Source organism: Brachyistius frenatus, unplaced genomic scaffold (genome assembly GCF_029030835.1).
Source record: "Brachyistius frenatus isolate BFR_SWC_R1_liver_20210118 unplaced genomic scaffold, ASM2903083v1 Contig_78, whole genome shotgun sequence".
Classification (NCBI taxonomy): Eukaryota; Metazoa; Chordata; class Actinopteri; family Embiotocidae; genus Brachyistius; species Brachyistius frenatus.
The window spans coordinates 1,281,027-1,308,747 of record NW_027210677.1 but is presented as its reverse complement, the minus strand read 5'-3'; the positions used below and the strand labels follow the sequence as shown (position 1 = coordinate 1,308,747).

At 39.4% G+C, this 27,721-nt stretch overlaps 2 protein-coding genes across 8 annotated transcripts in view; both read right to left on the bottom strand.

Annotated features, from left to right (window-relative positions):
• Nucleotides 1–2,934: 2,934 nt before the first annotated feature.
• Nucleotides 2,935–6,983, bottom strand: cyp26a1 (cytochrome P450, family 26, subfamily A, polypeptide 1). Its single transcript, XM_069708754.1, has 7 exons — nt 6,284–6,983; nt 5,653–5,877; nt 4,800–5,081; nt 4,355–4,504; nt 4,107–4,241; nt 3,546–3,692; nt 2,935–3,433 (listed from the first exon to the last, which is right to left on the bottom strand). Exons 1-7 carry the CDS (start codon nt 6,470–6,472, stop codon nt 3,053–3,055), a joined length of 1,509 nt encoding a protein of 502 aa, XP_069564855.1. The 5' UTR covers nt 6,473–6,983; the 3' UTR covers nt 2,935–3,052.
• A 6,962-nt stretch (nt 6,984–13,945) lies between these two features.
• The window catches only part of exoc6 (exocyst complex component 6), a 75,677-nt gene continuing 61,901 nt past the window's right edge, over nt 13,946–27,721 (bottom strand). For 4 of the 7 annotated variants that reach the window (XM_069708781.1, XM_069708786.1, XM_069708783.1 and 1 more), the window contains 2 exons: nt 26,548–26,660; nt 13,946–21,819 (listed from right to left, as the gene is read on the bottom strand). In XM_069708781.1, coding sequence (XP_069564882.1) covers nt 21,693–21,819; nt 26,548–26,660 — 240 coding nt within the window. In that variant the 3' untranslated portion in view covers nt 13,946–21,692. Of the gene's footprint in view, nt 21,820–25,043; nt 25,056–26,547; nt 26,661–27,721 lie in introns of all 7 variants that reach the window. The other 3 variants (XM_069708784.1, XM_069708780.1, XM_069708785.1) reach the window with 1 other exon arrangement.

The following is a 27,721-nucleotide window of genomic DNA, read 5'->3' as shown; positions in this document are numbered from 1 at the left end:
AACCCATTAAAAGATTCAGAGAATCCGAAGAAATGTGTGACAAGGCCGAAAAAGAAAAAAAAAATGTTGACTGGTTTTAATCTTCGGGCCCTGAAGCAGCACTGCATTAAAAACAGACAATTCTGTTGCGGAAATCATTACATAGGCTCAGGAACACTTCCGAAAACCGTTGTCTGTGAACACAGTTCGTCATCGCATCCACAAATGCATGTACAGTTTAAGTAATGTTTTCACCGTGAGGTTTAAATGTGCTATTGTTGTCTGAGAACAGAACCAAACCAAAACATGCGCTCACTGACAATATCAAGCAACCCACACTGTAACTTGAGATGTTACATAAGAAGGGGCTAGGTGGATGGATACACTGTTGCACATTTTTATATTTAAGTTCATCTATAAATAAACAAATCAACTAAGTGAGAGTTGTTGATGGGAATATTTTTGGACCTGTTTTACCCAGCTTCCAGGACTGATGTTGCTAGGCTCAACACAACCCAGCTCCAGTTTAGAAACAAACAAATTTCCCAGAATGTTTTTAATGGTATTTTAATTTATTTGCATACCTTTACTGAAAGTGATAGTGGCGATAAAGACAGGAAGTGTTGGTGGAGAGAAAGGGGTCTGACATGCACGTTAACATAAAGCACCCATATTTCCAAGGATGTTGACCTATTTCTTGAAAGACAATATTAATCTACCACTCTAAATCTTCATAAATTAATCACTACAAGTCTTCCTCACCCCCGATACCAGTTGAATCAGGCTAAAGTCGGTTTCACAATTTTTTAAAAACTTTTTTAGGCATCTGACAATTCATGTGCAGGGACCACACCATCAAATGGGATGCATTTGAATTATTTATTGAAAATGAAAAGTACATAGCATCATCCTAATTTGGATAATGGAGCATGTATATCAAGCATGGCTTCCATGCCTGGTTGACCTGTAGAGGACTTAAGAGAGATGATAGGGGAAAAAGAGATGGAAAAGGAAAAGGAGGGATGGAGGCACAGAAAACAAGAACAATCAGGTGAGCAGGGCAGGAAGGCCTTAATAGACATATGACAGGAAGATGGTGTTCAGCTGATCTCCCTGCCCAATAAATACCCATTCTTTGAATAAAGTTTCCTATCTGAAGACAGCTCCTGATTTTTACCTGCTACTTTCAAACCATACCTCATAAACACACTTCAACGGTAATCCATTAACTGTTGTCCTAAATGTGATGAAATAATCTTATCTTTGACCCTGCAGTAGTCATGAATCCATGTTTCAGGCCTACTTCCGTCTTTCCAGTGGAGGGCTTGACTGAGCGCCCTGAAACTGAACCGATCAGTATGAACTCTGTTTCACCCTCCGCCTGTTCATCTGCCAGGGTCATCAGTGCTCTGCTTTGCTTTCTTTCTTACGAATTCCAGATCTCTCTGATGTTTCTTTCTCCTCTCCTCACAATGTATTGATTCTGTGAGGATAATGACCTGTCTGAGTGTCTTGGGACCACCCACGGTCTCTGTGTACATAGCAAATACATTAACTGTCATCAGCAAGCTTTACCTGGAGTTTTCAAATAAACCATATAAAGCTCTCTTTATCTTATTATTTACAATCATAATCACACAGCTCACCAACAACTTATTTGCACTCATTATTTTCTGTTATTAAATTCTGTTTGAAGTAAATTGTGATTACAGAGCATAACGAGTACCCTATTAAACATGTATTTACAATTAAACATTTTCAATGAAACCTTAAGTTTAGATTTGAAAAGTTTCCCAAAATCAAATGTAGTTACCAATATGTCAGAGTTTCAACAAAGTTCAGTCTTCCCTCTAAAAACACAGTTTCTTGAAACAGAGAGAAAAAAAAAAACGCATTTATGATTTTAGCTGGAACACGTGTGGAACCACAGAGATGGGCTGTAACGATGCACAGAGCTGCTACTCCCAGGTTTTGGGTTTGGGTCCTCCTTAACTATATCTAGTAACTCTCTCCAGACCTGGAGATGCTGCACCTGAGTGCTGAATGGATAGGTGCACTCTTAGTAAATCAGAAATGGTTCCAGAGAACAACTCCCCTTAAAACCAATCTTTCATTATTTAAACAAGTAATTACACCAGTTAAGTGTCAATTAGATTTAGAGGTGGTGGTTGTCTGCATTTTTGTTTTTACCTTCCCCCTGGTCCCTACAGTTAGCCTTGCCTCAGTGTCTCTCCCAGATCTTGACACAAAAAACAAAAAGTGGCTGATGGTGTGCCACTGATGGTGCAGTCGCTGATTCCCAGTGGTATGCTGCTCGTATTCTACCAGCTCATATAATTTCCTAACAGAAGGTGCTGCTTTTAAAGTGGTAGGACTGTTGTGGCACTTGCCAATAACAAATGGTATGTGCTCGTGGAATACGAATGGCACCTCTAGGGATCAGCCACTTTTTCATCTCAGCATTTCTGACGAGTTGTTGGGGTACATGCAGGACAAGACACATCATACAGCATCTGCTGCTGATAGCTTTGTATCGGGGCACCTTCAGGTCTTCAAGGGCCCATGTCTTGATGGGTCGGAGCAGTTTTAGCAGCAAAGGACCAACTGCATATCAGCATCAGTGTGGTCATAGAGTAAATACAAATAAACGTAAAGGTTCTCTGCAAAACAGTTTTATTAAATAAAAAGCCCATATAATATAACATAAGTCACTTAAATAAGTAGAGGTAAGACAGAGTTATATAAACAGACTCTACATTACATATGTACACAATCCTATAGATACTCCTCAGAAGTGATTAGTGTATATAGTGCCTCCATTTTAGTTTGTTCATAACTCCAGAAAAAAAGGAATATATACAAATCCATTTTATTAACACCATAATATAAATTGTAAAATACATTCTTAAGTAATCTACAATATGTACAATATATATATATATAAAAACTGACATAAGCCCAGAGAAAAACACATTTTCTGATGGAGCCAACGATAACTTTCCAAAGAGCCACAGAAATCCAAAACCTCATGAAAAGCACCTGATTTGAGACTTTTGGGGTAAAACCTCATATTTCACTCGACGGTACTTTTAACACAACCCCTCTTTATCTCAGTTTCCTTTTGTACATAACTGGTGAACTTGGTTGGCAGGTTGTCCACAGGATAAACAGTAGGTCCTGTTTTCATGGTTGGCAGCCCATTTAATAGAGTCCAGTGGCACTTTGTGACCATTTCCACCAGGAAGATCTTTAGCAGAACCTTGGCAAATTCTTTCCCCACGCACATCCTGGAGCCGCCACCGAACGGAATGTACTGAAACCTGGAGGAGTCTGCAGAGGGTTTGGTCATGAAGCGCTCCGGCTGGAAGTCTTCTTTGTTGGGGAAGATCTCTGCCACATCGTGGGTGTCACAGATACTGTAGATAACGTTCCAGCCTTTGGGAATCTGGTACCCCTGAGGTGGAAAGGGAAAATGATCAGTGAGCAGGTTTTGCATTGTGTCTCTGAAATCTCACATTTAAAAAAAAAAGTATTTACTTCAAAGAGACTTCACTTTGTTTGCTTACATTGAGTTCAAAGGTCTTGAGTGCCACTCTGAAACCTCCAGGGACGGGAGGGTTGATCCTCAGAGCCTCTTTGATGATACAGCCGGTGTATTTCAACTGTTCCAAAGACTCAATGTTCAAATTCTGGAGGTCCATTCCCTGCTCTTCCTGAACATAAGAGAGAAATAGGAGCATGAGGAGAAGCAGGAGGCACCTAGCTGGGATTGTATTGGTTGTCGATGTCAGACTTGTTTGAGTCAATCCATAACAGATTGTGCTATGAAATATTCTAAAACCTAGTGCAAAATGTTAAAAGACAGCTGAAAACAATACATCTATTCATGCTTTACTCATTTACTAGAGGTTAGCTCGTTAAATCTGCTGGTTTTCCAAGTTCAAACGAGTCTATTTATTCAGTAACTCATGGCACACGACGAAAAAAGAAACAGGGAAAGCCCATGTTGATCTGAGCAGCTGAGCCCTGTTCATGTGGCATAGCTTCAACATCCTCCTGATTCACAGTTTAACATGCCATAAGTGAAAACAAAAGTTTATAGCTGTTACATTTTACAGTGTAGTTACCTTGTTCATCAGTTCTTGCCTCAGTTTATCTACTACTTCGGGGTTGAGGCCCAGGAACATGACCAGGGAGGTGGCTGTGCTGGCTGTGGTTTCATGGCCCCCAAACAACAGCTCTGTAGCAGACTCTTTGATGGCCTAGAAACAGAAAAGTCAAGACATAGGATTATTTTAGGCCCTGAACCAAAACAATAGAAAACATAAATGTTATTTTTTTCAGATACAGCAATACGATGTAACGTCTTCGTTACCTCCATGCTGAGGGACTCCCCGTTCTTCTTGCTGCTGTCTATGAGCTGCTGCAGGGCATCTCTGTGTCTCGGCTCCTTCTCGGACTCCTGCAGCTTCTTCTTGATGTTCTCCTCTATCTTGGAGTGGATGAAGTTCCTCGCCTTCAGACCCTGGAGGACGAGAAGAATGGCAGGAGGAGTGCAGATGGAAAAAGGAGTGAAGGAAGGTGGAAATGTAGAAGGAAAGAGCAAACGTCAGAAAAGGGGAGAGACCAAAGGTTTAGTAGATGAATTCAAAACTGTGAATGTATATCCAAGCACATTACGTCAACCATTTCACTTTGCTGTTTGCCTCATATGATGGGCTTCTTTTGAATTAAAGGACTATACCAGAGTTTTACATTGACATTACATGCTGACACTTAAAAAGGGACCCGATTTGATGACAATTTTCAGTTTCTCTTACCCTGTACAGTCCGCTGAAAGGTACGTCGATAGGCAAGGAGAAAAGATTTTTTATCATTTCCTCAAAAGCTTCGACGAGCTGCTGTTCGTCGGTCTTGATCTGTTCCGGCTCAAAGCCCAACAGGATCCTCATGGCAATACAGAACATAAGCCGCTTCATCTCTGGGTAGACGAGGACGCAGGAGTCCCTCGCCAGCCACTCCTTCACCGCAGTCCGCACCTCCTCATGGATGACCGGGATGTAGAACTCCAGAGCCTCCCTGGAGAAGGCCCGCATGATGGCCTGGAGGAGCACAGAAAAATGACGAAGGGTTAGATTTATCCGAGCACATCCATCCATTTCATCCAAATCTCAGCTTATCACAAGTTATCACAATTGTAGTGCAAGAAAGTACAGACTGCAAAAATCTCCAACAGAAATCATTCAGTTTATTTTCGTTACACAATACGGCAGTGTATTAAGAAGATTTCAGCCTGTTGGAGTGCAAATCAACTTATCTCCCTGATGCAAACTTTTGTGAAATTTCAAGCAAGTAAAACATAATAGAGAATTCCGGTCTCATTTCTTACTGATAAATAAAAGATCAGATTTGGATTTACTTTAAGCAGACCAAAGTAAAACTTTAAAAAAAAAAAAGCAATTGTAAATTGTAGCTACATAGATTTGATTGGTCTGGAGTTTCCTTGTTTATCTTTCTGGACAGGAGATGTAGTAAAAAAAAAGAAGCAGTTTATTCAAAGTTAATATTTTGGACAGATCAAACAAAGGCCTAAAAATATATTTTAATCCACGTGATTGTTACTGATGCTCCACGTTCCTGTGAAGGAGAATTTCAAATGCCATCCCAGTTTACCTTTTTCTTGGTCTTGTGCTGGGCTCCGTGCACGTTAGAGAGCGTGTCGGAGCCTAAGATGGCGCGCACAGAAGCTGGCCACTGCACGGACACGAGCCTGTGCTCCCCCAGTAGAATCTGCCTGACGTTGTCCGCGCCGGTCACGCGCACCGTGGGGTTTCCGAAGAGGTGTGTGCGGTAGATGTAACCGTACTTCTGCCGTTTCATCCGCAGAAACTTTCGTCTCTTCAAAAACAAAAACACAAAACCGGTACCAAATGATAAATAATCAGACACTGTCACAAGCTCTGGAGATCATACACATGGTAATGCAAAAAAAGAAAGAAAAGAAATGTCTACATTTGTCTACATGTTTTTTTTAATTAAATAATGATAACGTTAAAAAACAAAACACTACAGCATATTTACTTATATTTACAAGTCTGCAGCATATTTACTTATATTTACAAGCTCAACCTTGCAGGTGCCATAAGGTGTGTAAGCCAAAAACAATAGAATGTTATTATTTGACCAAGATGTCAACAATGAAAAATCGATAAATAAAAGTTCAAATCACATCTCCTCACAGTGTCTGGGCCATCATAAAGTGTTTTCAAGTGAAAGTATAAATCAGCATTTAACAGTAGACTACCTTGAGGATGAGCTGCAGCGTCTCCCCAATGAAAGGGATGCCCATGGATCCGGGGGGCAGCGGGCTGGGGCAGCTGGGGTCTCTGCCTCGGATCATGTAAACCTCCCACAGCTTCACTGCCACCAGGAACAGAAGGACAGGGAGGACGATGGTGCACAGGAGGGTGGCCAGCAGTGTGCTCACAGCCATGCTGCAACGGCTTTCTGTCTCAGGCGGTGTCTAAAACTGGGGCGGTGTACCGATCCAAGTGGAGCTGTGGTAGCTACTGAGACTGTGCGCTGCGCGTCCAGCGCTTATATGGGCTGCCACAGGACTGCAGCCAGCCTGTTGCCATCTCCTCCCTCAGATAAATTAGTTCACACAAAGTTCATCTTTAATTGTGGGTGTTGCTCGGCCCCGCCTCCGGCCTGTATTGGCTGACTTTTCCTCACCATTTGTTCCTAAAACCGCATCTTAAATCCCTACCTCCTGTTGCACGCAGACAATCCCAGCGGATTTCACTGAGAAAAGGTGATGATTCCCTCCCAGACAATAGAGGCGCATCCCAAGACGCCTTTGTTGGCAATAAGGCAGCTAGTTTACACACTCATTACCTTGGCTTAAGCCCCTGCTTGTAGGATCAGTGACCATGCCTGCAGGGCGGCCTGCAATTAAGAGCAAAAATATTTAAGCAACACTTTAAGGGAGCTTCAGATAATGGAAATGGGGACGTTAATCCCTCTTCCTGTGGGTCTCACTGGTGTCATTCAAAGTTAAGCCTGCGTTTTATTTGATTAATTTTGTTTGTATCGTATTGCATAGCTTCTGCTTGCAATTGCATTTTAACCGGATACAAATGATATTGTTGTAGGCTACGTGCCAACCCGTATGACACTGGCAGCTTTATCCCTGGGACTGGAATTGTTCAAATTGACTATGAGGATAAATTATGTTTAACACCTCGCTGGAAAGCAGCTGAACTCTGCTTGACTCCAGCTTCGATCAAAATGTTTTCACATTGAACCACCTCCTAATCTCCAAAAAGACTTTAACCTGCCCTCTTTCTCTCTTGATGTGTGTGTGTGTGTGTGTGTGTGTGTGTGTGTGTGTGTGTGTGTGTGTGTTATAAAAAATGATATCTCTCCCGAAGAGTTCAAACTTGGGTCAGCAGAGTCGGGCGGAGGGACGCGCGTCCACACGAACGCACGCAAGGTTATCCGCGGGCTACGCAGGCGCATGCAAAGTAAACACTGAGCGGAGAAGGTGCTCATCAGCCGTGTCACCACATCCTCACTCTGCATTTGGACTCTTATATTTTACGACCTGCCTAATGTGTGTAGGAGTGTGTGTGTGTGTGTGTGTGTGTGTGTGTGTGCGCGAGCGCGTGTGAGAGAGCCAACCGGTCAGTCGGGGTGAGACAGTTTGGCTGCTTGCTTTTACAGCGACATTACATGGACGGATCTGGCTGTTGGCGCTTTTTTTGTTTTAAAGGAGGGCGCCCCCAGGTTCACCCTGGTGGGAATGGAAGGCAACTATCGCTATTACCTTCACATATAGGCTGCATATACTGTATAGTCTCCAATCATGGCCTGTATATACAATTCAATGACTTTTCCTTTGTGACCCCTGTATGTTTATCTGGGAATATGGGTTATATTTAGAAATCTGTGGGTTTTAAAACTGTAGCCAACATTACAATTAAAGGTGTAATTTGTACAAAAAATAAAAATGAAAGCCCACCATGTTGGACGTTAGGGGGCGATAGTGAGTCACTGTAGCGTCCTGGCATGTCTGACCTCAGTTTGGTGTTACCCTGAAATCTGTGACGCATGAGATTCTGTGAGCTACAATGTTGGATATGTCGGTGAGGTTTAGGCATGAGGAGTGAGGGTAAAAATATCGGGGCAGGTCATAGAATCGGATGAGTGATAGAATTTATATTCGTTCCCTTTTTTTCTTTATCTGATGATGGTAATGTTAGATTGTATGCACGCAGTTATGGATAGACAAACGATGGTGATCAGTTAAGCCTGTCGTTTACATTATAGTTTGCTCACCACTGAAAATTTTTATAAATACAGCATTTGTTTAGACAATTTTTTGGTACAATTTATGTTGTCATTGGCTACACTAAAGATCCATTTTGAAGTATCCAAACAAGATCACTACATCTGTCTTGTTTGCTACATGAAAATGAGGCTAGATAACCAACGTTTTCAATCACAAATACAAAAAGACAGGCAGTTTGGGAAAACATTTCATGGATTTTTCGACACAGAATTTGTCCCTGTACGTTACACAGCCATTCACCTGGCCTCAAGGATGAGCTGACTAGAGTTTGGTGGTGAAAGGTCAAAGTTCAAGGTCACTGTGACCCCCACGTCCACGGATAAAATGATTAATATTATTTTATGTCCATTATTCAACTCCAAAACCGAGGGGCAAAAGGCTGAGAATGTTACCATAAGCCATATTTCCAGATATATGAATTGTTGACATTACCCCGGGTTGTCCGTCTAGAAAATGTGGTGACTATATAAATCTTCAGTGCTGTCAGGATTGGAAGTTTGTGTGAACAATCCAGATTTTAGAATTTATAGCTCCTTTCCAGCAACATTGAAATGACTTTGGACAGATGTGCATGTAAACTACAACTTAAGTGGTTAGTGTAGGTATACAACCAGCAGGCAATATTATGGAGGGTTAACCCTTAGAACCCCATGGACTCAAATTGTGTGCAAATTGCCACCATTTCTTCCTGGTTGAATTGTGTAAGCAAATGTTCATCACAGAGAGACACAGCAAAAAAAAAAAAAAAAAAGCACTGAACGGTTTGCGCTTTCCAAAAATATTGTTGCCTCATTTGTGTGACGGAGCAGTGCAGATAAAATAAACTTGAAAATTGCATGAAATTTAAATCGTCGTTACACTCTGCATGTAGCTCTACATCCATCTCCACATCGCCACTCAGGATTTAATACTCCCAATGTCCCGATTGCTTCCCGACGTACTGTGTAGCAAAATAAACAGCAGACGACACCAGTTCTTTCTCTGTGTAAAAAAGCTGTTGCAGCTAATCCGGTTTTTAAATCACAGCTAACTTCTGCATTGTCTCCAACATAGGGCTAACATTACATCCGACTTTGCATTAAAAAAAAAAGAAAAGATGAATTGCACTTCACAGAATGTTACATTCAGATCAGACCACAAAGACAGAGCTTCTAATACTACAGCCTCACTTCTCAGGTTTCTAGGCTTTAAAGACAGGTTAGATTTAACTAAAACTTTCTTACAATTTGATGTTCAGCAGTAAATAGGCAACTTAAAAAACTGTAAAATGTACAGATACTTGTGTCACAAATATTTGTACATGTGGGTGAGAGATGTAAAGGTTGAAAGGGGATCCAGGTGGTCATGCTGTAGTGGACGACTTTTTCTCATCACTGTGAATGTGTGAAACAGGATTCTGGTATTCAGGTGTGATAAAGAAAACAGTGTGTGTGTGTGTGTGTGTGTGTGTGTGTGTGTGTGTGTGTGTGTGTGTGTGTGTGTGTGTGTGTGTGTGTGTGTGTGTGTGTGTGTGTGTGTGTGTGTGCGTGTGTGTGCGTCTGAAGGGAATTTCAACGCTACATACATTTTCGATTTAAAAACTTGTACTATTTTAAGACTTAGCATCCACCTTACTATGACATTTCTGGACTCCTAAAACAGACTTATGAAAACGCTGATGCAGACACCCACGTTCACGTCCTGATTTAGGTTTATCAGTCACGTCTTGTTGCCTGATTCATTACGCTGTTTCAAAATGAAAATGTATTATTATTATATTCTATATTCCTATATATCCACATATCCCCATGCTGCTCCATAAATACACTCTAAACCAGACAATGTCCTGCTGGACTCCATCTGACCAGACATCAACTGTTGATTTAAAAAAAGATGTCATCCTGGTCCAAACACATGAATCACCACACTGCCAAAAACTACACTTGGGAGACTGGATATATTTAATTCTGATTGGCCAATTGCAATGAAATTTAATGAGTGCATGTAGGCTCTCCAAGAGATCTAACAAGAGGTCAACTTATCAGCTTTCCACAAAATGTACCTTGTAGTCCAACATAGTTATTGTACTGATAATGTTCACACTCCTCTGAGGTTGAACCCTAGAGATTCTAAAAGTGAACCTATTATGTTCCTTTCCTGTTTTTTTTTAAAAATGTTCTGGAACTCCACTTGAGTAAATTTGCATGATTCAAGGTTCCAAAATACAAATCCTTATTCAACTTAAACTAGGTCTTTATGCAGCCCCCCAGTCTGTCTGAAACAAACCATGTTAGCTCCTGTCTCAAAAGCCCACTTTCTTCTGATTGGCCAGCTTCCAGAAGGCTGCTGAGGGGCAACGGCGAGACCTTTTGAGTTCGAACAACTTCAGAGACAGACTGATCAGGTGCCATATAAAGAAATATGAGCAGTCCACAGCCTGAACATTTTTCTCAGAGGAATCACTTTCACATACATTTACCTCATTATTTCAAATTTGGCCCACATTTATTTTGAACATCCGACACTGTAACATCACACTTGATATATGATAGAAAATACAGAAAAGGATAATAGGTAATCTTTATTGCCATTTCTTCTAACTTCAATAATTTGATGTTCGCTCTCTGTTCAACTTTCAGGTGCGTAAACCAATGGCAGACGCCACTGTTCCACGACTCACAAAAGCATGTATAACTCAGGAACTGATGATGATCGAGAGGATATATTTGTACCAGTTACTCATTAGGGTTATATCTTTCTCCCGCATCACGGTGCTGCGCATGAGCAGCATGCATGGAACTTATTGATACCCTCGTATCACAGCTATATCCTGCGGCGGAACCCAGAGAGCTAGAGACGCCATGGAGAACATTGCTGGTGTTTAATGGTTTGGCTAAAGTTCTCCGCTTCGTCAACCATCCCTTTGAGGAAGATCAGTATCAATGTCCTCCTCTTTCTGGACTGGCGCTTGTTCCTTACCTCCATTACCAATGGACTCTTGCAATGGATTGTTCAACAGCACATTACAGCCAACATACAGACTGTTGCCCTCTGCTCACCCTAATTGTAAAAGCAGCTTTTATTCCTTTATTCCTCAGGCTTTGGACTTTACTCAGTGTACAGATTGACGCATCAAGCACTGCAACGTGCAAAATTAATTATTGTTTTTATGCTGTGGTTTTTCATGTCTACCATTTCAAACTAAACGTACACTTGCTACTGCAAAACGATATTGCACTGGAGATTCAGTGGCCTGTTTCTTTAGGCAAACCTTTCTTATTAAGTTCAGCCTTACCTCAACAGTTATATTTTTAAACTAAGTATTTATTGCTCCAGTTATTATATTTATCTATTTATTTTTCAACAAACTTTTAGGGTGATGTTGAGGGATGATAAAATGATTTGATTGTTCAATGTGCAATCAAGATATTTATGAAGCTATTGCCCTGACTCCTTTTTACAAGGTCGTTATACACTTTCTGTATGGCTAAGTTTTCCAGATGCCACCGTGACCTGGTGATGATGGTCTCAATAGTCTGAAGCTCAAAACTGCCTCTTACAAAGACAGTTGTACAATGTACACGCACAAACACACACGCACACAAGGCAGAGAGCGCGCAGTCAGCACAAGCTCAGAACAGCTGCAGCCGTGCCTGTGTGTTTGTATCACTCCTCCCCCCAGCTTGCGCTCTGGCTGACCTGCTTGTGACCCTGACATCTTGGTGAACTTTCCGGTGCAACCCCTGCAACCAAGTTCACTGCCTGTCAAACAGAGAGAGGGAGAAAGAAAGAGGCTTTAAAGCGTGAAAACAACTGATCTGTCTGCTGAAATATCAATATCAAATAATTATTGAATAAACAAGTTATACCAGTCAATAAAAGAAATATCCAAACCACTGTCAATTGATTTGTGTACAGTCAACACATTAGCGGGTGGGGTTATTATATTAGCTGCTCACTACATTTAGATCATGGCAATGCCTGGCCTGTCCAAGGTTTGTTGGGGCCCTGACCACTCGGTGGTATTGCAGCTTGAGTCACTTCCTCATCGACCTCATTTTTTTTTAGACCTGGAAGCCACATTCAACTTTTATACAGTGAACCCTCGTTTTTCGCGGGGGTTACGTTCCAAATAGAAACCGTGATAGGCGAAATCCGTGAAGTAGTAACCTTTATTTTACAATTGAAATAGATAGAACTGGACATTAAATATATCTACGTTACATATAGTCGTAATGTGATTTCAATGCACGATGCAAATCCGTGAAGCAGCGAGACCGTGAAAGGTGAACCGCGTTATAGCGAGGGTTCACTGTATACCGTTTTGTGGGTAGAACACAGTGAGGGTGAGATACAAGATGATAGAAGAAAAACCTTCCCAGTAGAAGTGACGCTTCTATCGTTCTGATAAATGTGTGTGAGAGAGACTTTACCTCAGTGGCTTTAAAGGCTCAGCTAATATGAGTTTTTCTCAATCACTTCTAGTTTTGGTCTCATTCATCCATGTTCACATCTCGAGACCACCACACTTTCACCCACTTCCTGTTCACTGGGGCTGGGTATTGGCACTGATTTCTCAAATCGATTCAATTCCGATTCACAAGGTCCCACTTCGATTTCAATTTCCGATTCAATTTAACAGATTCGATTAGGTAAAATTTAGTTACAATATCAATTTTGTTTGGCTTTTAAACAGGATCTTAAGAGAACCAATTCTGTAAATTTTACAAGGAACCCTCAAACATGAAAAAAATATTGTTTACATTAAGAATAGACCCTAAAGCAGTCACATCAATTCACCTTTTATTAGACAACAACAAATCCTCACAACAACAAGATTCTCTCTTTCCTTTCCAGTATAAACCCCGCCCACTGAGGCTGTATACTCGTATTCAAAATCTCATTGGCTATACAAAGCGTCAATCATCGCCAACGTGACTTCCGGCAGGCTTGATGTGACACTTACCCTCGATACACTCTGATTGGCTGTTGTAGGCCGGGGACAGGATACCAAAGCTCCTGTTGGCTCAATGAGATGCCAATCAAACCAGCAGTGTGAAGATGCTATCTGACTTTACCGCTAACTATGTAGAAAATTACAAACGCTTGTCGGGAAGTTTCAAATCATGCAACAGCGGATCGTGTATATTATCGAGTTATTCATTTGTTTTGAACTAAATACTTAACTGCATTGGATTTACTTGACCTTTGCTGATTTAACCAGACCTTTGTTGTGGGACTTGGATGGATCGTTGCTGGATGGTGAGACTTCATAGACGAGCTACATCAGTACTGTAATCGTCTGTTTGTTCGGTGGTGGTCTGACAAAGCTGTTTACTGAACCTGACATGGTTCATATCACTCAATTCACTAGAATCTTAAGTTTCCACAGACCTCTCGCCAAGTATACACGTGAACTTTAGCACGGTAGACAAGTAAGTCGCTGCCGTTAGCAGACCGTTTGAACGTTATGTGGCCAAAAGATCGAGCTCAGGATTTATGAATTGATATTGGATTATTCAAGTCAAAATCAATTTGCATCAGAAAATAGATTTTTTTTTTTTTTTATACCCAGCCCCAATTTCCACGGAACTTTTTCTGCATCAAACAATATGTTTAATAACAAGCAACCGCTACTCTTGAATAAGCTTTTATTAAAGCACACAAAATAAAAACAACAAATTTGGGGAAACAAAAATCTCGTTGGGTTTCTTACTGAGAACAGTGACAAAGTCAAAGCAAGAATTCCTTTGGATATCAAACTGTACCCTCTCTCCAGTTCTGTGGAAGGCAAGAAAAACTACACTGCTTTTTGGATTTGAAAGAAAAGAGTGTAGATGTATATCTGAATTTACTTCATTCTCATAAATATAAAATTTACTTATTTAATTATTTACTTGAAAAGGAGACAGAGTGAGGTCTTTATTTCTGATCATGTTTTTACAAACCTGTTTCCTAAAAAAATCTGATTTATATAAAACTAATATGCAACAGGAAATACATCTGGAAGGGAAAGATAATTCAGACTGGATTATATTTTCTAACATAATGAGCAAATATGACATGCTTTTTTTAAATGTTATTTTTTATGGTTTTGTTGGCTAAACTAGGAATTTGGAACCTTTTTGGGCAGGTACCAGTAAGCTAGCATAGAATTGTCTCGAGGAGTGTCAGGGTGGATTTATATGAAAACAATCTCTGCACTAACATTTTTCCTCCCAGTGAACAAGATTTAAACTGGTTCGCAAACCTAAATTTTTAGCTGTTCTGCCAGTTTCCACGAAAATAAAGGGGAGTTTGGAATCAGAGCGAATCGGTTCTGAGGCATGAACCGTGACATCATCAGTTGGCATGTCGTAGTTAAAAGTGAAAAAACTGTGGAAAAGGTGTGTGAATTAAAACATTTGTCTTGAACATACTGCTTGTGGCTTTACAATATCCATAACTGGCTCATAACTCTGTTAGACTGAAGGTAATTTTTGTTTTTATTGATCCCCGTGGGGAAATTGATCTTCTGTATTTCCTTGGCACCAATGCTAAAAAGATCGCAGCTAAAGCATACAGATCCACGGTCTTGTTCAGTTTTCCTTGAACTACATTTACTGTAAAAGCTCTGCTACTAATCAGTGTAACTGTAGCCTGACAATTCATCTGTAGTAATATGAATGATCAATTATAAAATTGGAAAGGATGGGTAGTGTGGTGGATGGTTTGATTAATTCTCTTTAGATCTGCACATTGTATAATATGTAGTATGTACTGCAAGGGTTGAGTTGTATTTTATAGTAAATGCAACCATTTTGTAATCTACTTCTCTTTTAATTTGCCATGTAATCCCCACACTTGGCGGCATTAGTATTCAGAATAATGTAGATTTCAGGACTGATTTTCAGTCGAGTCATTTCCAAACCTTTCAGATAAATTGCTACTTCCGAACCCATTTTTTTATTACACCATTTTCACGGCAGACATTTTTGACTTGTAGGGAAAGCAAAGGTGTAAATGGTCTGTACTTGTATAGTGCTTTATCACGGTTTTTCCATTCACCCATTCATGAGACAGATCACCATGCAAGGTGCTGCCATCAGGAGCACATTCACACACCGATGGTTCACCATCCGGAGCAACTCAGGGTTCAGTGTCTTGCTCAAGGACACTCAGGCATGTGGACAGGAGGAGCTGGGGATTGAACCACCAACCTTCTGATTAGTGTTCAACCCACTCTACTGTCTGAGCCACAGCCTCCCTGCTATTACAAGGTGTAATAATGACAGTTGCATTCCACATTAGGGGAGGTCTTATTTTTGTGCATGCTGGCTTACTGCCATGGCTTTACTGGAACCAACTGAGCCATCACTAGTACACCTGTGAATGACACAATTGACAGTCAAAATGTTTGTTGTTAAAAAGGTCTATAGCTTCAGCTCAGCCTTTTTTTTTTTTTTTCTTCAAAAATACCCCAAAAACTTCCAATTGTTAAAAGGGCATATTTCTTCAACTTTTTTCTGATAGGCTTTAAAGGTGAAACCTCAACAGGAAGTCTGGAGTTACATTGTCAGTGCCTGACAACAACAACAAATACATAAAATTGAAGGGACTGAAAAGGACTGGAAATAGTCAACCAAGCAAATTGAAATTTGAACCAAATTTTGAGAAAATCAGCAAAAGAAAATGCAAATAATGTCAAATGTAACAGAAAATGTAATAACATTTCCATCAACTATCTTTATGAGAATACTAGTGAGTTGGTTCTCCGTACTCCATGTAAATCATCAATTATTTGTCTGTTTCCATTGATCTTTGTTGCATGTTTTTTTTATTGATGGGACAATGTTTCTACTTGAGCCAGGTGTAAAGACACTTTTACAGTATTTTTATTTTTCTGTGTTTCCACTCAGGGTTATTAATGCACAAGGTGAATGGAAACATGCATACTGAAAACTGCATTTGTGGAAATTAGAGAATGTAACAGGAGAATGAAAAAGGAAAATATGACAGCACCATTCAGTGGTGTGGTAAGCATGACTGATGAAAATAGCACTGCAAATATACACAGTATAGTATTCCACCTATCCACAATGTTTATTACCCAGCTTTCATTTGTTCGGGATGGTCCAGCTTCTATTTACTTATTAGAAAACTGGCTTTCATTTGAGAATTGATGGTAAAATGGACATTAATGGTAAGAGAGGGGGGCGCTGAAATGGCACAAGCCCTGTACACAAGAGAAGCAGCTGATACTAATGAGATGAAACCCAGAGAGGAGGTGATGGCACGGAAATCCTTTGACAAAGACTGACTTTGGTGAAAGCTCAAATCTACAGGAACAGTAATTAAGTAGTTCATATTGGAATGTTTTACGCTGGAGCACAATATCATATTTTATTATTTTAATCATGCAACTGAATGGAGAGAAGGTACCCACATGAATCAGAAAAATCTCTTAACATTGTCCTCGACTGTTCCCCACATAAACAAGAAACGCTAATTCAAACTCTTATTAATTACATATTTACTTTAGGTGTTGATGGAGTTGCATATCACAAGTGTCAATCTCCAATTCTGTTTGTAGCAGACAAACTGCTATTATATTTTCTATACAAAATATGCAGTATATACAGTGGCATTTACAGGTAACTATTAAGAAAAGGCAAATTAACTAAATGTCATAGGAAAGAACTTCAATCATTTTCAGTGCAAAAAAATGCCTGCTGAAAGAAGAGCACAGACCCAAAACATGAACAGAACAGAAACAGTCTCAATATAAAACTCGTCATCAGGAGACAAGTGCAGGTTTGAAGACAGCGTCAAACCCGCACTGAGGCTGTAAAGAAACCAATTCATTATTGCTGTGTTTTGTGGGAAATGCAATTCTAAAGCTTCTTTTCACCCTGAGGAACCAAAAGAAAAAACAAATCAAGTTATTGAGCTATTAAATATACAGTATATGTATATCTAAAACACTAATAAGATTAGATTGCAGGCCCTGTGTAGGGATGGATTTCTTGTAAGTATAAACCAAGTAGTTTGGGTGGGTTTGTAAGACAAAAACTGCCGTTAACTTATAAATGTTTTAACCCTCCAACTGACAGGATTTACAGAAGGAAGGAGAGGCCACCGCCTGAACACCCACAGCACCACTGAGTGGACAAACTGTGCTGTGGCTGCAGAATGTGTGCAGTTGGGACACTACATTGTACAAGGTAGTGCTGGGTGGTATGACCAAAAGCTTTTCTCTGTATTTTTTTTTTTAAGGATTGTGGAGGTTTCATGCACGCTTGAATAAAGACAGTGGTATTTGTTATTTTCTTTCTCGACTTGATAATTTGCAAAAGTACACAGGTATTACAATGCATCGCTGCACGTTTCTGTCCAACCTTTCTCTTACCACTAACCATATGTGCCTCGCACACAGAGATGCTCCCTTAATGGTATACACCCTCTTGTGGCATAAATGTGGGGGGAGGAAGGGGTGGGGAGAGGGTAACATGTCTTGTTTTTATATGTACGATGCATAAAAGTGGAGAACAGTGACTTTTTGCAAACTACAAAAGACATACCTCAAACCCAATGGTGAAATCATTGCTCTGAACACGTCTTTCTTGACTCTCTGACCATTTACTTACATCAATGGATGCTGCTCATAACGTGACCCCACCACTAGCCTTTCCTAATATTCAATGTAAATTGTTATGTTAGTTGGGGTTTACTAATTCATTATTGTTTTGTTTTTTTAAATTATAGCCTGCAAAGTTAAAAGGAGTTGCAACTGAATGCATCAATGGTGATAACTAAATGTTATTTCAGTTCTATGGCTACATGCATGTATCGTCAATGACATTAAATGCTGCACCAGTATGGCATTAGTATGGCATTAAAAAAAAGAATTTACTACGCAGGAATTAAAACCTGGTATACCACCCAGCACCAAGCTATGTGACAATCACGTTTATGTGGATCCGTAAATGTGGCAGGAAATCCCTCCACCTGGTATTAACATGTGATCTGGATAATGACATCTGAACACAGCCTTGTGCATTTATGCCTGCTATCAATAAATAATGTTGATTCTGTCCACTGTGACTGGATCTTCAAGAACTCAAAACACCCAAAACTTGGAATCAATCCAAGTCATTTTTAAACTTATGCTTGGACATTTTATAAAATATATGTATTTTGACTAATATTGTAAGACTTTTGGCTTTCTGGCTTTGTCAGGGCATCTTTTTTGATTACGTAACTATTATCTTGTTTACTAACTTTTTTATTTAAATTTTTTTTAATATATATATAGAATTATATGCAATACAGGAAACATGAGATATGTTTACAATACACCATCAAAGGTAGTCTAGCTGGTCCAGTCACATTTGTATTACTATTTGTTCCATCTGTTTACACCCAACATATGCTGTACACAGATCGCATGTTAATACCAACTGTTAGTTTCTTGTGACTGTGGTAAATTTCTCATATCGCATGCAAACCCTTCATTAGTGACGCTCCAACCTAAAACCGTCATCAACCCCCTTGGTGCAATCGGTAAACAAATCCAGTTATGGCTACCTGCACAATTGAATACAATCCAGTACAATACAAGCTTCATGAATTTGCATGTTGTAACAGATTGCATTATTTTGTTTTAAGTTTTCCAGCCTGTGTGTACACCACAAGATCGAGCAAAAAATTAAAAAAGTCACTAAAAGATTTCCACCCACGTTTGACATCCATATGTGCAGAAAACATGTAAAAGATTCCAACTACAATCTCGGTGTCAGAGACCGCCTCTGTTTCTCTTCTCTCTAAAAAAAAAAATGTCTTAACATGTTACTATGTTGTGTTGGAGCACACACTGAGGTCCCCCACATGAATTAACTGTGAGGCTGTCACAGGGGGGTTGGCTTAAATGTACATTGTGAGGCAGGAAAAAAATAAAGACAAACAGCAAGCAAAGCCACCAGGAGTTCAATAAAACCTCATTTTTTTTCATGAACATTAGTCTTTGAAGACATCAACATCTATTCTTCCGTCCTTTACCTCAGCATCACTTTGTTTTTTCAAACACTCATACACAGTATTAACAGTTGACGTATTGGGACAATGAGTTCACTTGGTCTCTGACAGGACCGTCATTTGCAACTTTTCTACCACATGATATGGCTTAACTTCTTTTTTGGTTTTGCAGTGGGCAAAATTTGCAGATAGTATGTGCTCCTTTTTTTTTTTGCACATCTCAAGATTCCAGGCAAGCTGAAGCCGTTGTGAAAATACTGCAGATCACTAACTTGTCAAGAGAATTGTCACTGGAATTGCATCACTGTGTTTATCAATGTGATTTTTTTTTAGTTGACTACTCAAGTAATTGTAACGCACAAATATACAATGCGGTCATTGAGGAGGTGAAAACATTCTTCTGTTTGGTGGCCAGCAAAAATCCGAGCAAATGTCACAAACAAAATCCAGAAAAGTAACTGGTACCAAAAGCACATCGAGTTAAGGCGTAACATGTGGTGGAAAAGTGACATTTCCATATATAGATGCTTGATAAACAAATAGGAGCAGTGAAATCTTTTCATACCAGAGTAACCATTTGAAAAAGGGTTTATTAATTTTATTATTAACTTTTAACTTTTGATATTTCTATTCTTGACTGGTTACCAGGAGACTGGAGAAACCACAGAAAGTTCCAGTGGCACAGGTTTAATTGATTACTCTTTCTGGTGTTTTCTTGGGTTGGAGTTACGGTATAATTATCCAGACGACATGTGCAAATGTTGTCTGAAGGTTAATGCAGAGAGGGGTGAAGAGCAGCGTCAAGCAAGCTGACTAGTTCATATTTTAATGTAAAAAAAAAAAGAAGTAATTTACAGCAGTTGATACAAGCAAACGTGTTCATGACACCCACTTGAGTCGGATGACTGACCACGCCACGTCTTCATTGCAGCAGTTTATGAAGTGAGGTTATATAAAACTGGAAGGTGCAGCTTTTTCTTTTCATAAAGGCCATTTGCATTTGGTAAATGGTGCATATACGCATGCTGAAGTTGAACAAGTTGCAAATGGACTTAAAAGTTTAGCGCATATTTACAGTCATGTGATTTTTTTTCCAATGCAATTAAAATAATATACCTGGTTTCTATCGTAGGTGTAGAAAATATCAGATTGCACTGTGTATTTGTAACTTGGTTTTACATTTGTATATTTCAGACATGTCTGAATTTGAGATGCTTTTCACTTGTACTATGAAACCAAATGCTCATAGAACAGCACACATAAAAATAGCATATTCATGATGTACATATACACAAACACTACAATGTAGAATTCTACCTGTATAACCTGATGTCTCAGAGTAAGCTGATGTCTTTTGTGCATTCAAATGTGTTGTTAATGGGGTTTTTTTTGGCTTTTAAAACCAGGCCAATGTTGAACAACTGGTTAAATTGGAGATGTTGGCTGAATAAGGCCTGACATTTTTTCTTTCAAATGATCATTATTTAAAAAAAAAAAAAAATCTACAAGACAGTCATTTGACACAACTAGAAATAGTTGCTTTATTATGGAAAAACTTGATTCGTACATTGTCATTAACTTTGTTCCCACTTCATCCACAAAAGTGAAGTGACGTTATCATGCTGACGTGTGTGTCTTTGCCAGGACATTAGTAAATAGCTCATCTCTTTTACTCGTGAAGCAGTTAAGTGTTGACCTTTGACCTCATTGTCCCAATATTTGTCTGTCTGTCGCTTCCTGTGGAGTACCAGGCTCCCATTGCAGCTACGATCACTGCACTCTCACACATGTACAAAACATAGTTTGTCTTATGATGGCCATTAAAAATACTTTACAAACATTTTACTGTTCATTCCTGTGAAAAGTCTGGTAATTTGTTTAGTATGGATGTGTGTGTTATTTACACTGAGTATTCAGTCAGGTATAACAGTAAGGAAAGAATATAACTTTGTGTGAGTGTGTATGTTGTAATTGCTCGGAGTCCGTTCCCTGCATGCCTTGTACGGTGTGTGTGTGTGTGTGTGTGTATGTGTGTGTGTGTTGCTGTGCATTCATGTTAAGTGTGTATATAAACTGTATATTTGTCCCTTTTTTGAGTGTGTAGAATTCCCTGTGTGGTTCTTCGGTGTGCGTAGCCGCCATGTTGTATGTTGTAACTTCTTTACATGTGTCAAAATGTTCTTCCTTTCTTGCCAGTTCAGTGTGTGCTCGTCACTGCATGCATGTTTCACTTATTACAGCTTGTTGTGACACACACATCACTCCTGTGTGTGTGTGTGTGTGTGTGTGTGTGTGTGTGTGTGTGTGTGTGTGTGTGTGTGTGTGTGTGTGTGTGTGTGTGTGTGTGTGTGTGTGTGTGTGTGTATCTTTAGGAGGACATGCCGTTGACCAGGCTCCTCAGCTGTTTGACTACAGTCTCTATCAGCTTCTGTTTGTCTCTGTCGTTCTTCCTGAACTGAGAAAAGATGTTGTTCTTCTTACTGGTGTCCTTCATCCTGGAGAAAGAAAAAAACAGAGTCAGTCAAATGTTCAGGCCCAGTAGGATAAAATAACCTTTTGTCAATTTGTGGGGAATTATGGATACATTGAGGATGCCTTTCACAGCGAATCTGTTTAGTTCTGTTAAAAGCCCTCTTCACAACCTCGCATTAGTGTGTTTTTCTCGGTGATCCAATCATAAGTGGACAGCTACAAGTACAGGTGTGAACACATCCAAAATCAATTGAGGAAAGCAATGGGATCTGATCTGCTCAGACCGCATTCAGAGGTCTTTTAGGACTCACATGGCCATATTTATCGAGCACTAGTGTGCATGAATGCGTCTCGGGCCATACAGCTACATAAATCCTCTGCATTAGCAATAGAAATAAGATCAAATAGAAAAATATTTAGCGTGTAAGAGTCAGGCAATCTGAACAAAATATCTCAAGAACACCTTGAGGTAATTTCTTTAAACTTAACAAACATTCACTTGGTACCAAGGATGACCTGATTAGATTTTGGGGATCAAAGGTCAAGGTCACAGTGACATCACATCTGTCCTATCCTTGTGAGTGACATATCTCAAGAACGCCTTGAGCAATTTTCTTAAAATTACCCACATTATGAAATTTTGTTATCATTTTTTTGAAGCAACATATAAAACCCAGTTTCAGAAAAATTTGGGACTAAGTGTAAAAGAACATGCTGGAATGAGAATGTTTTGTTTTATGAAAAATATATGCTCATTTTGAATTTGAAACCAGCAACACATTTCAAAAAAGTTGGGACAAGGTCAAATAAACACTGAGAAAAATGAACATCTGCTTGAACATTTCAAAACTAATTAACTGTCAACAGATCAGTAACATGATCGGGTATAAAGAGATGATTTCAGAAAGGCAGAGTCTCTCAGCAGTGAAGATGGTGAGAGGTTCATCACTCTAGGAAAGACTGTGGGAAAATTGTGCAACAATTTAAAAATAATGTTCCTCAATGTAAAATTGCAAACAATTTGGGGACCTCATCATCTACGGTTCATAATTTCATTAAAAGATTCAGAGAATCTGGAGAAATCTCTGAACACAAGGGACGAGGCTGGAAACCAATATTAGATGGTGGTGATCTTCGGGCCCTCAGGCAGCACTGCATTAAAAACACACTATTCTGGAGTGGAAATCCCTGCATGGGCTCGGAAATGCTTCTGAAAACCATCGTCTGTGAACACAGTTCATCGCTGCATTTGTAGATGCAGGTTAAAACTCTACAAAGAAGAAACCAGATAGAAACATGATCCAGAAACACCACCACCTTCTCTGGGCCCGAAATCATTTAAGATGGACTGAGGTGAAGTAGAAAACTGTCGTCTGGTCTGACAAATCAAAGTTTGAGATTCTTTTTGGAAATTATGGACGCCGCATCCTCCAGGCTAAGGATGAGAGGGACCATGCAGATTATTATCAGTGCTCAGTTAAAAAGCCAGCATCTGTGATGGTACAGGGATGCATTAGTGCACATGGCATGGATAGCTTGAACATCTGGAAGGAACCATTAATGCTGAATGATATATTCAGGTTTTGGAGCAACATATGCTGCCATCCAGACGTCTCTTTCAGGGAAGGTCTTGTTTATTTCAGCAAAACAATGTCCAACCACATTCTGCACATATTCCAACAGCATGGCTCCGTAGTAGAAGAGTCTGGGTGCTAAACTGACCTGCCTGCAGACCAGACCTGTCACCCATTGAAAACATTTGGGCCATCATGAAATCAGAAATATGACAAAGGAGACCCTGAACTGTTGAGCAGCTGAAATCCTTTATCAGGCAAGAATGGGACCACATTTCACTTTCAAAACTCAATAAAGTTCTATCAGCAGTTTTGAGATATTAAGCTTAAAAGTTTCTGCATTCTAAGTAGCAAAACTGATATTCAGAACAAGTTTGTTTCATACCCTAAAAATATTCTAAATATACAATGTCAAAATGATATTAAATTTGTAAACTCCTCAGCAAGATCTAAAAGATTAAAAGAAACTTGTCTGGCATTTGTACTGCTGTACTTCATGTGATGATGATCATCATCATGAACCTCATGTTGCGTGACATTTTTTTTAATTCCCCAGAGTTTTTGTTTTCTGCACTCCTTTTCCAATAGTTACTGAGCAGGGCAGCGACATCATCAAGAAGCAGAACCCGATTGGTCCTCATGAGAGCATTCAAAGTACTGATTGGCTCACAAATAGAACCTTATAGTGCTAACTCTGAGTTTGACTATTAAAATAGAAACTTTTAATTTTCTAGATAAAGAGCACAATAATGCATACAAAAAAAACCACCTCATAATGTTAATATGTTTTCAGAGTACGAATACTTGATAAACTCAATATTGATGAATGACAAATAGGACCTTGAAACTCATAGGGGACAAAATATGGACCTTTATCAAACCTCTCCATTGTTTCTAGAATCCTTGAAAAAGTCATTTTAAATCACTTATGTGACCATTTGCCCATTTGGAAAAGCCACATAATACTACGACCCGGACGTCGCAACATTTATTAACAGCTGAGCTCCCCCAAACCAGCTGACGAAGCTTCTTTGAATAAGCTCTTCGTGAACAATGACAAATTGATACTCAAGACACACATACTCAACCAGAAGCGGTAGCTGGCAAGCCTAGATACACCAGTGTCTGACTTTTTGAGCAACAGTGGACTCCATGGAAGAAGACAAAGGAGGAGTCCACAGTTGAAAGAAAAAACATATAAACAAGACAACAATAAGCTAAAATGCTTATTGATAAGTCACACTGCTTCTGGGAAAACTTTCATTGGCGACATTAAACAAAACTGTAGCTTTTTGGCAAGTCAGCTCAGCTCTATGTTCACAGAAGAAGAAAAAAGGACGCTTTCCATGAAAAGAACACCCTACCTATGGTGAAACATTGAGGAATTGCCGTCACGTTTTGGGGCTACTTTCTGCTTCTGGAACAGTGCGACTTGAATTTGTGCAGGGAAAAATGAAATCTCAGGGCATTCTGGAGCGAAACACTCTGTCTCAGACACAGCTAAAACATCCCAGAATGGCAAAGAATCTGGGTGCACATATGGAAATACTGTTGCATGAGGAAGCAGTATACACAGTATTGAGGAGGTACAAGCACATCTACAATATAACTCTATGCTTATGAGGGCATGCATGTAGAGGGGCGAAGAAAAGCAGTGAGGATGCTGCACCTACCCCCTGTAGACTCTGAGAAGCAGCAGTTAGCAGAAACAAAGCAGAAAAGATTTAGAGAAACAGAACAGCAACACTGGAACCGAAATGCAGAGAGAGCAGGGACACAAAACACACAGATTTATATCTAATTGTTGTGTACGAGAATTATTGGAATTAAGTACTATCAACGTGATGTTTAATATTTTAATCTTTAAAATGTCATGATAATATGTGTTGCTGTAGTAGCACACTAACAGCAATAGAATGTGGTGTTTGACGTGTATTTTGTTTTTATGCACATCATGACAACTGCTTCATGGTTTACAGGGTTTCTGCAGTGTTCAAAAAGTTAAATGTTAAATCTTTTAAGATTTTTAACATTCCAAACAGAAAAAGCCATTTTAGACTTGTTTCACAATCATACTGGCTGAAATATGAAAGTATGATGGAAAATGGAATCGTTTATGTTATATCACATTTTTCAGTACTTCCCAGCAGAACGCATAAATATTTCTCATAATACAATTAATTGAATTAATGAAACCTGGAGCCATATTTATGTAAAAATCAAACCAATTAATTTAACTTCCCTTTTGCTAACATTTGCTCATCCTGAGACAACAAAGTACCTCGTTACTGTCGCAAGCAGAAGTGATAGTGTTTGCTCTCGGTCTGATGGTGCTGACTAAAACTTACAAAAGATACAGATACAGTATCAGTATGCTCAGTAACAAAACACAAATATAGCTGCAAGTGTTTTTGTGTGGGTTGAAGGCCTTTTGCCTTCAAAAGAAGGAAGCAACTAATTTGGCTACAACTGAAGGCCTGTGCAGCAAAGAGCTGGTTGAACATAAATATCCACAGAGTTACCAAATTTGTATTCTAATTATAGCACCATCATCTGGGTAATTGTAATCATACTTTTGGGAAGCATTAGCACATCTTACCGAGTTACTTAATCAAGTTTCACATCTCTTCTTTCAGCTCTAAGGAAATTGAGCGAAAGCACTAGATGGAGCACAGTGATTCATAGGCAAAGCTCATTAGCACCAAACAATTGTTTGTTTTAACTTAAAATGTTAAAACAATCAAAATGTTGAGGATAAAATCCCCCCCCCCCCAAAAAAAAAAATCAAACATCATTGTGATGATGTTGGGTGTGTTGTCCAATACTTTTGATCAAACAACTGAGACCTATTGGAAATGTAAGAGTTCTACTATCTAAAGAATGTCTGTGTTGATTTTGGTAGCATTTGTCAAATTTCAACTTGTGGTGTGAAAGGCACGGCCTTTTATAGCAACATCATTTGGCCAATAAGTGGAGGATGGAGCCTATCCTGGATACCCCCTCCCCCCGTTCAAAAATATATTTCTGCATATTCGGTTGGTCTAAGGATGGATGGACTATTTACATGCTCGTTCCTCACCCCCTGCCTAGGTGAATTGTCAATACTATTTGTCCCTTTAAAAACTGATGAGGAGATATTGTAGAAAAACCAGTAGTGTACATATCATATGCACTTACTTCTCCAGGAGAGCCAGGGCAGTAGCTGGGTTCACTCTCAGGTATTTGGAGGTTGGCTGGCCATAGTCTGCCAGGTATGTTGACCAGTCCCACACCATGAACAAGTCCAGGAGCTACAAAACAAACAGAAATTTTACAACCCTCAGATTTACAACAGAACCTTGCAGAACGTAAAAAAACAACATACAAATAAATATGGCTACATTTATTAATATTGAATCAATACGGAGTAGTGTCTCTCTCTAACAATAATTATAGTTGGGTTTTTTTGTGAGGTTGTTACCATCACAGATGCTGCCCTTGATTTTATGGACAGTTGGAAACAGGAATTCCACTTTTCTATTCTATGATTTGAGGGGATCATTTTCTTTGATTACATAGTGAATCAATGCTTGATTTCGCAGATCACAATGTGTTACCAATTCAGGAAAGACATTGGTGTACAAATTCAAATACAACAATCTTAAAAACACAGTCTTTCACAGGGCCAAATCTATTTGCTATTTATAGTTGTCAACTTTCAGTACGTTACAAGTGGTCACGGTATACTGCAGTGATCTCTGCTGCCTGACTGTTTGAGAGAAATAGTGTAATTTAATAGAATGTTGATAGTATAAGAGTGAAATTATGATAAAAAAGAAAGATTTCAGTAATTATGGATGACCGTAATAATAAAGTCTTGTGAAAGAATGCAAAGAGAATCAGTGTTTCCTACAGGTTGACGATGTATTTGTTGTGGTGGTTGGTGTGACCAATGTGTATACAGAGAGTCATGCAGTTTAGAGCCCAGGAGTGGCAATAGAGAGAATAAAAATAAAATCGGGCCCACGAGATACTAAATTGAGCACACAAGATACTTTTGTATTGAGGGAGAAAGCGCAGCACAGCAGGCATAAAGTGCACTGCACCTAGTTCAAGTGTCAGTTGACCAACTATAAAGTCGATAGCATCCTCAAAATTAGCATATTTACAACGATATAATCCACAAACTGATTGCCTTGCACTACCAATAATCCTCGCTATTATCGTACAATAAGCCGTTTTCTCACGGCATTGATATTATTGACAAAGAAGTCAGGGTGTTTTCTCACAATTGTCTATCTTAGGGTCGGTCGTCTGAAATGACGGTGTATGTATTCACTGAGGAAAACTAGAGGATATTTTTTTACAATCC

What these genes read in the sequence shown, in the direction of transcription:
- cyp26a1 (XM_069708754.1), bottom strand. Translation starts at nt 6,472, where the DNA reads ATGGCTGTGAGCACACTGCTGGCCACCCTCCTGTGCACCATCGTCCTC. An exon ending in AGCACAAGACCAAGAAAAAG is followed by an intron (nt 5,082 to 5,652) that starts GTAAACTGGGAT and finishes GTGCTCCTCCAG; the next exon opens with GCCATCATGCGGGCCTTCTC. An exon ending in GGCAAGAACTGATGAACAAG is followed by an intron (nt 3,693 to 4,106) that starts GTAACTACACTG and finishes TCTTATGTTCAG; the next exon opens with GAAGAGCAGGGAATGGACCT.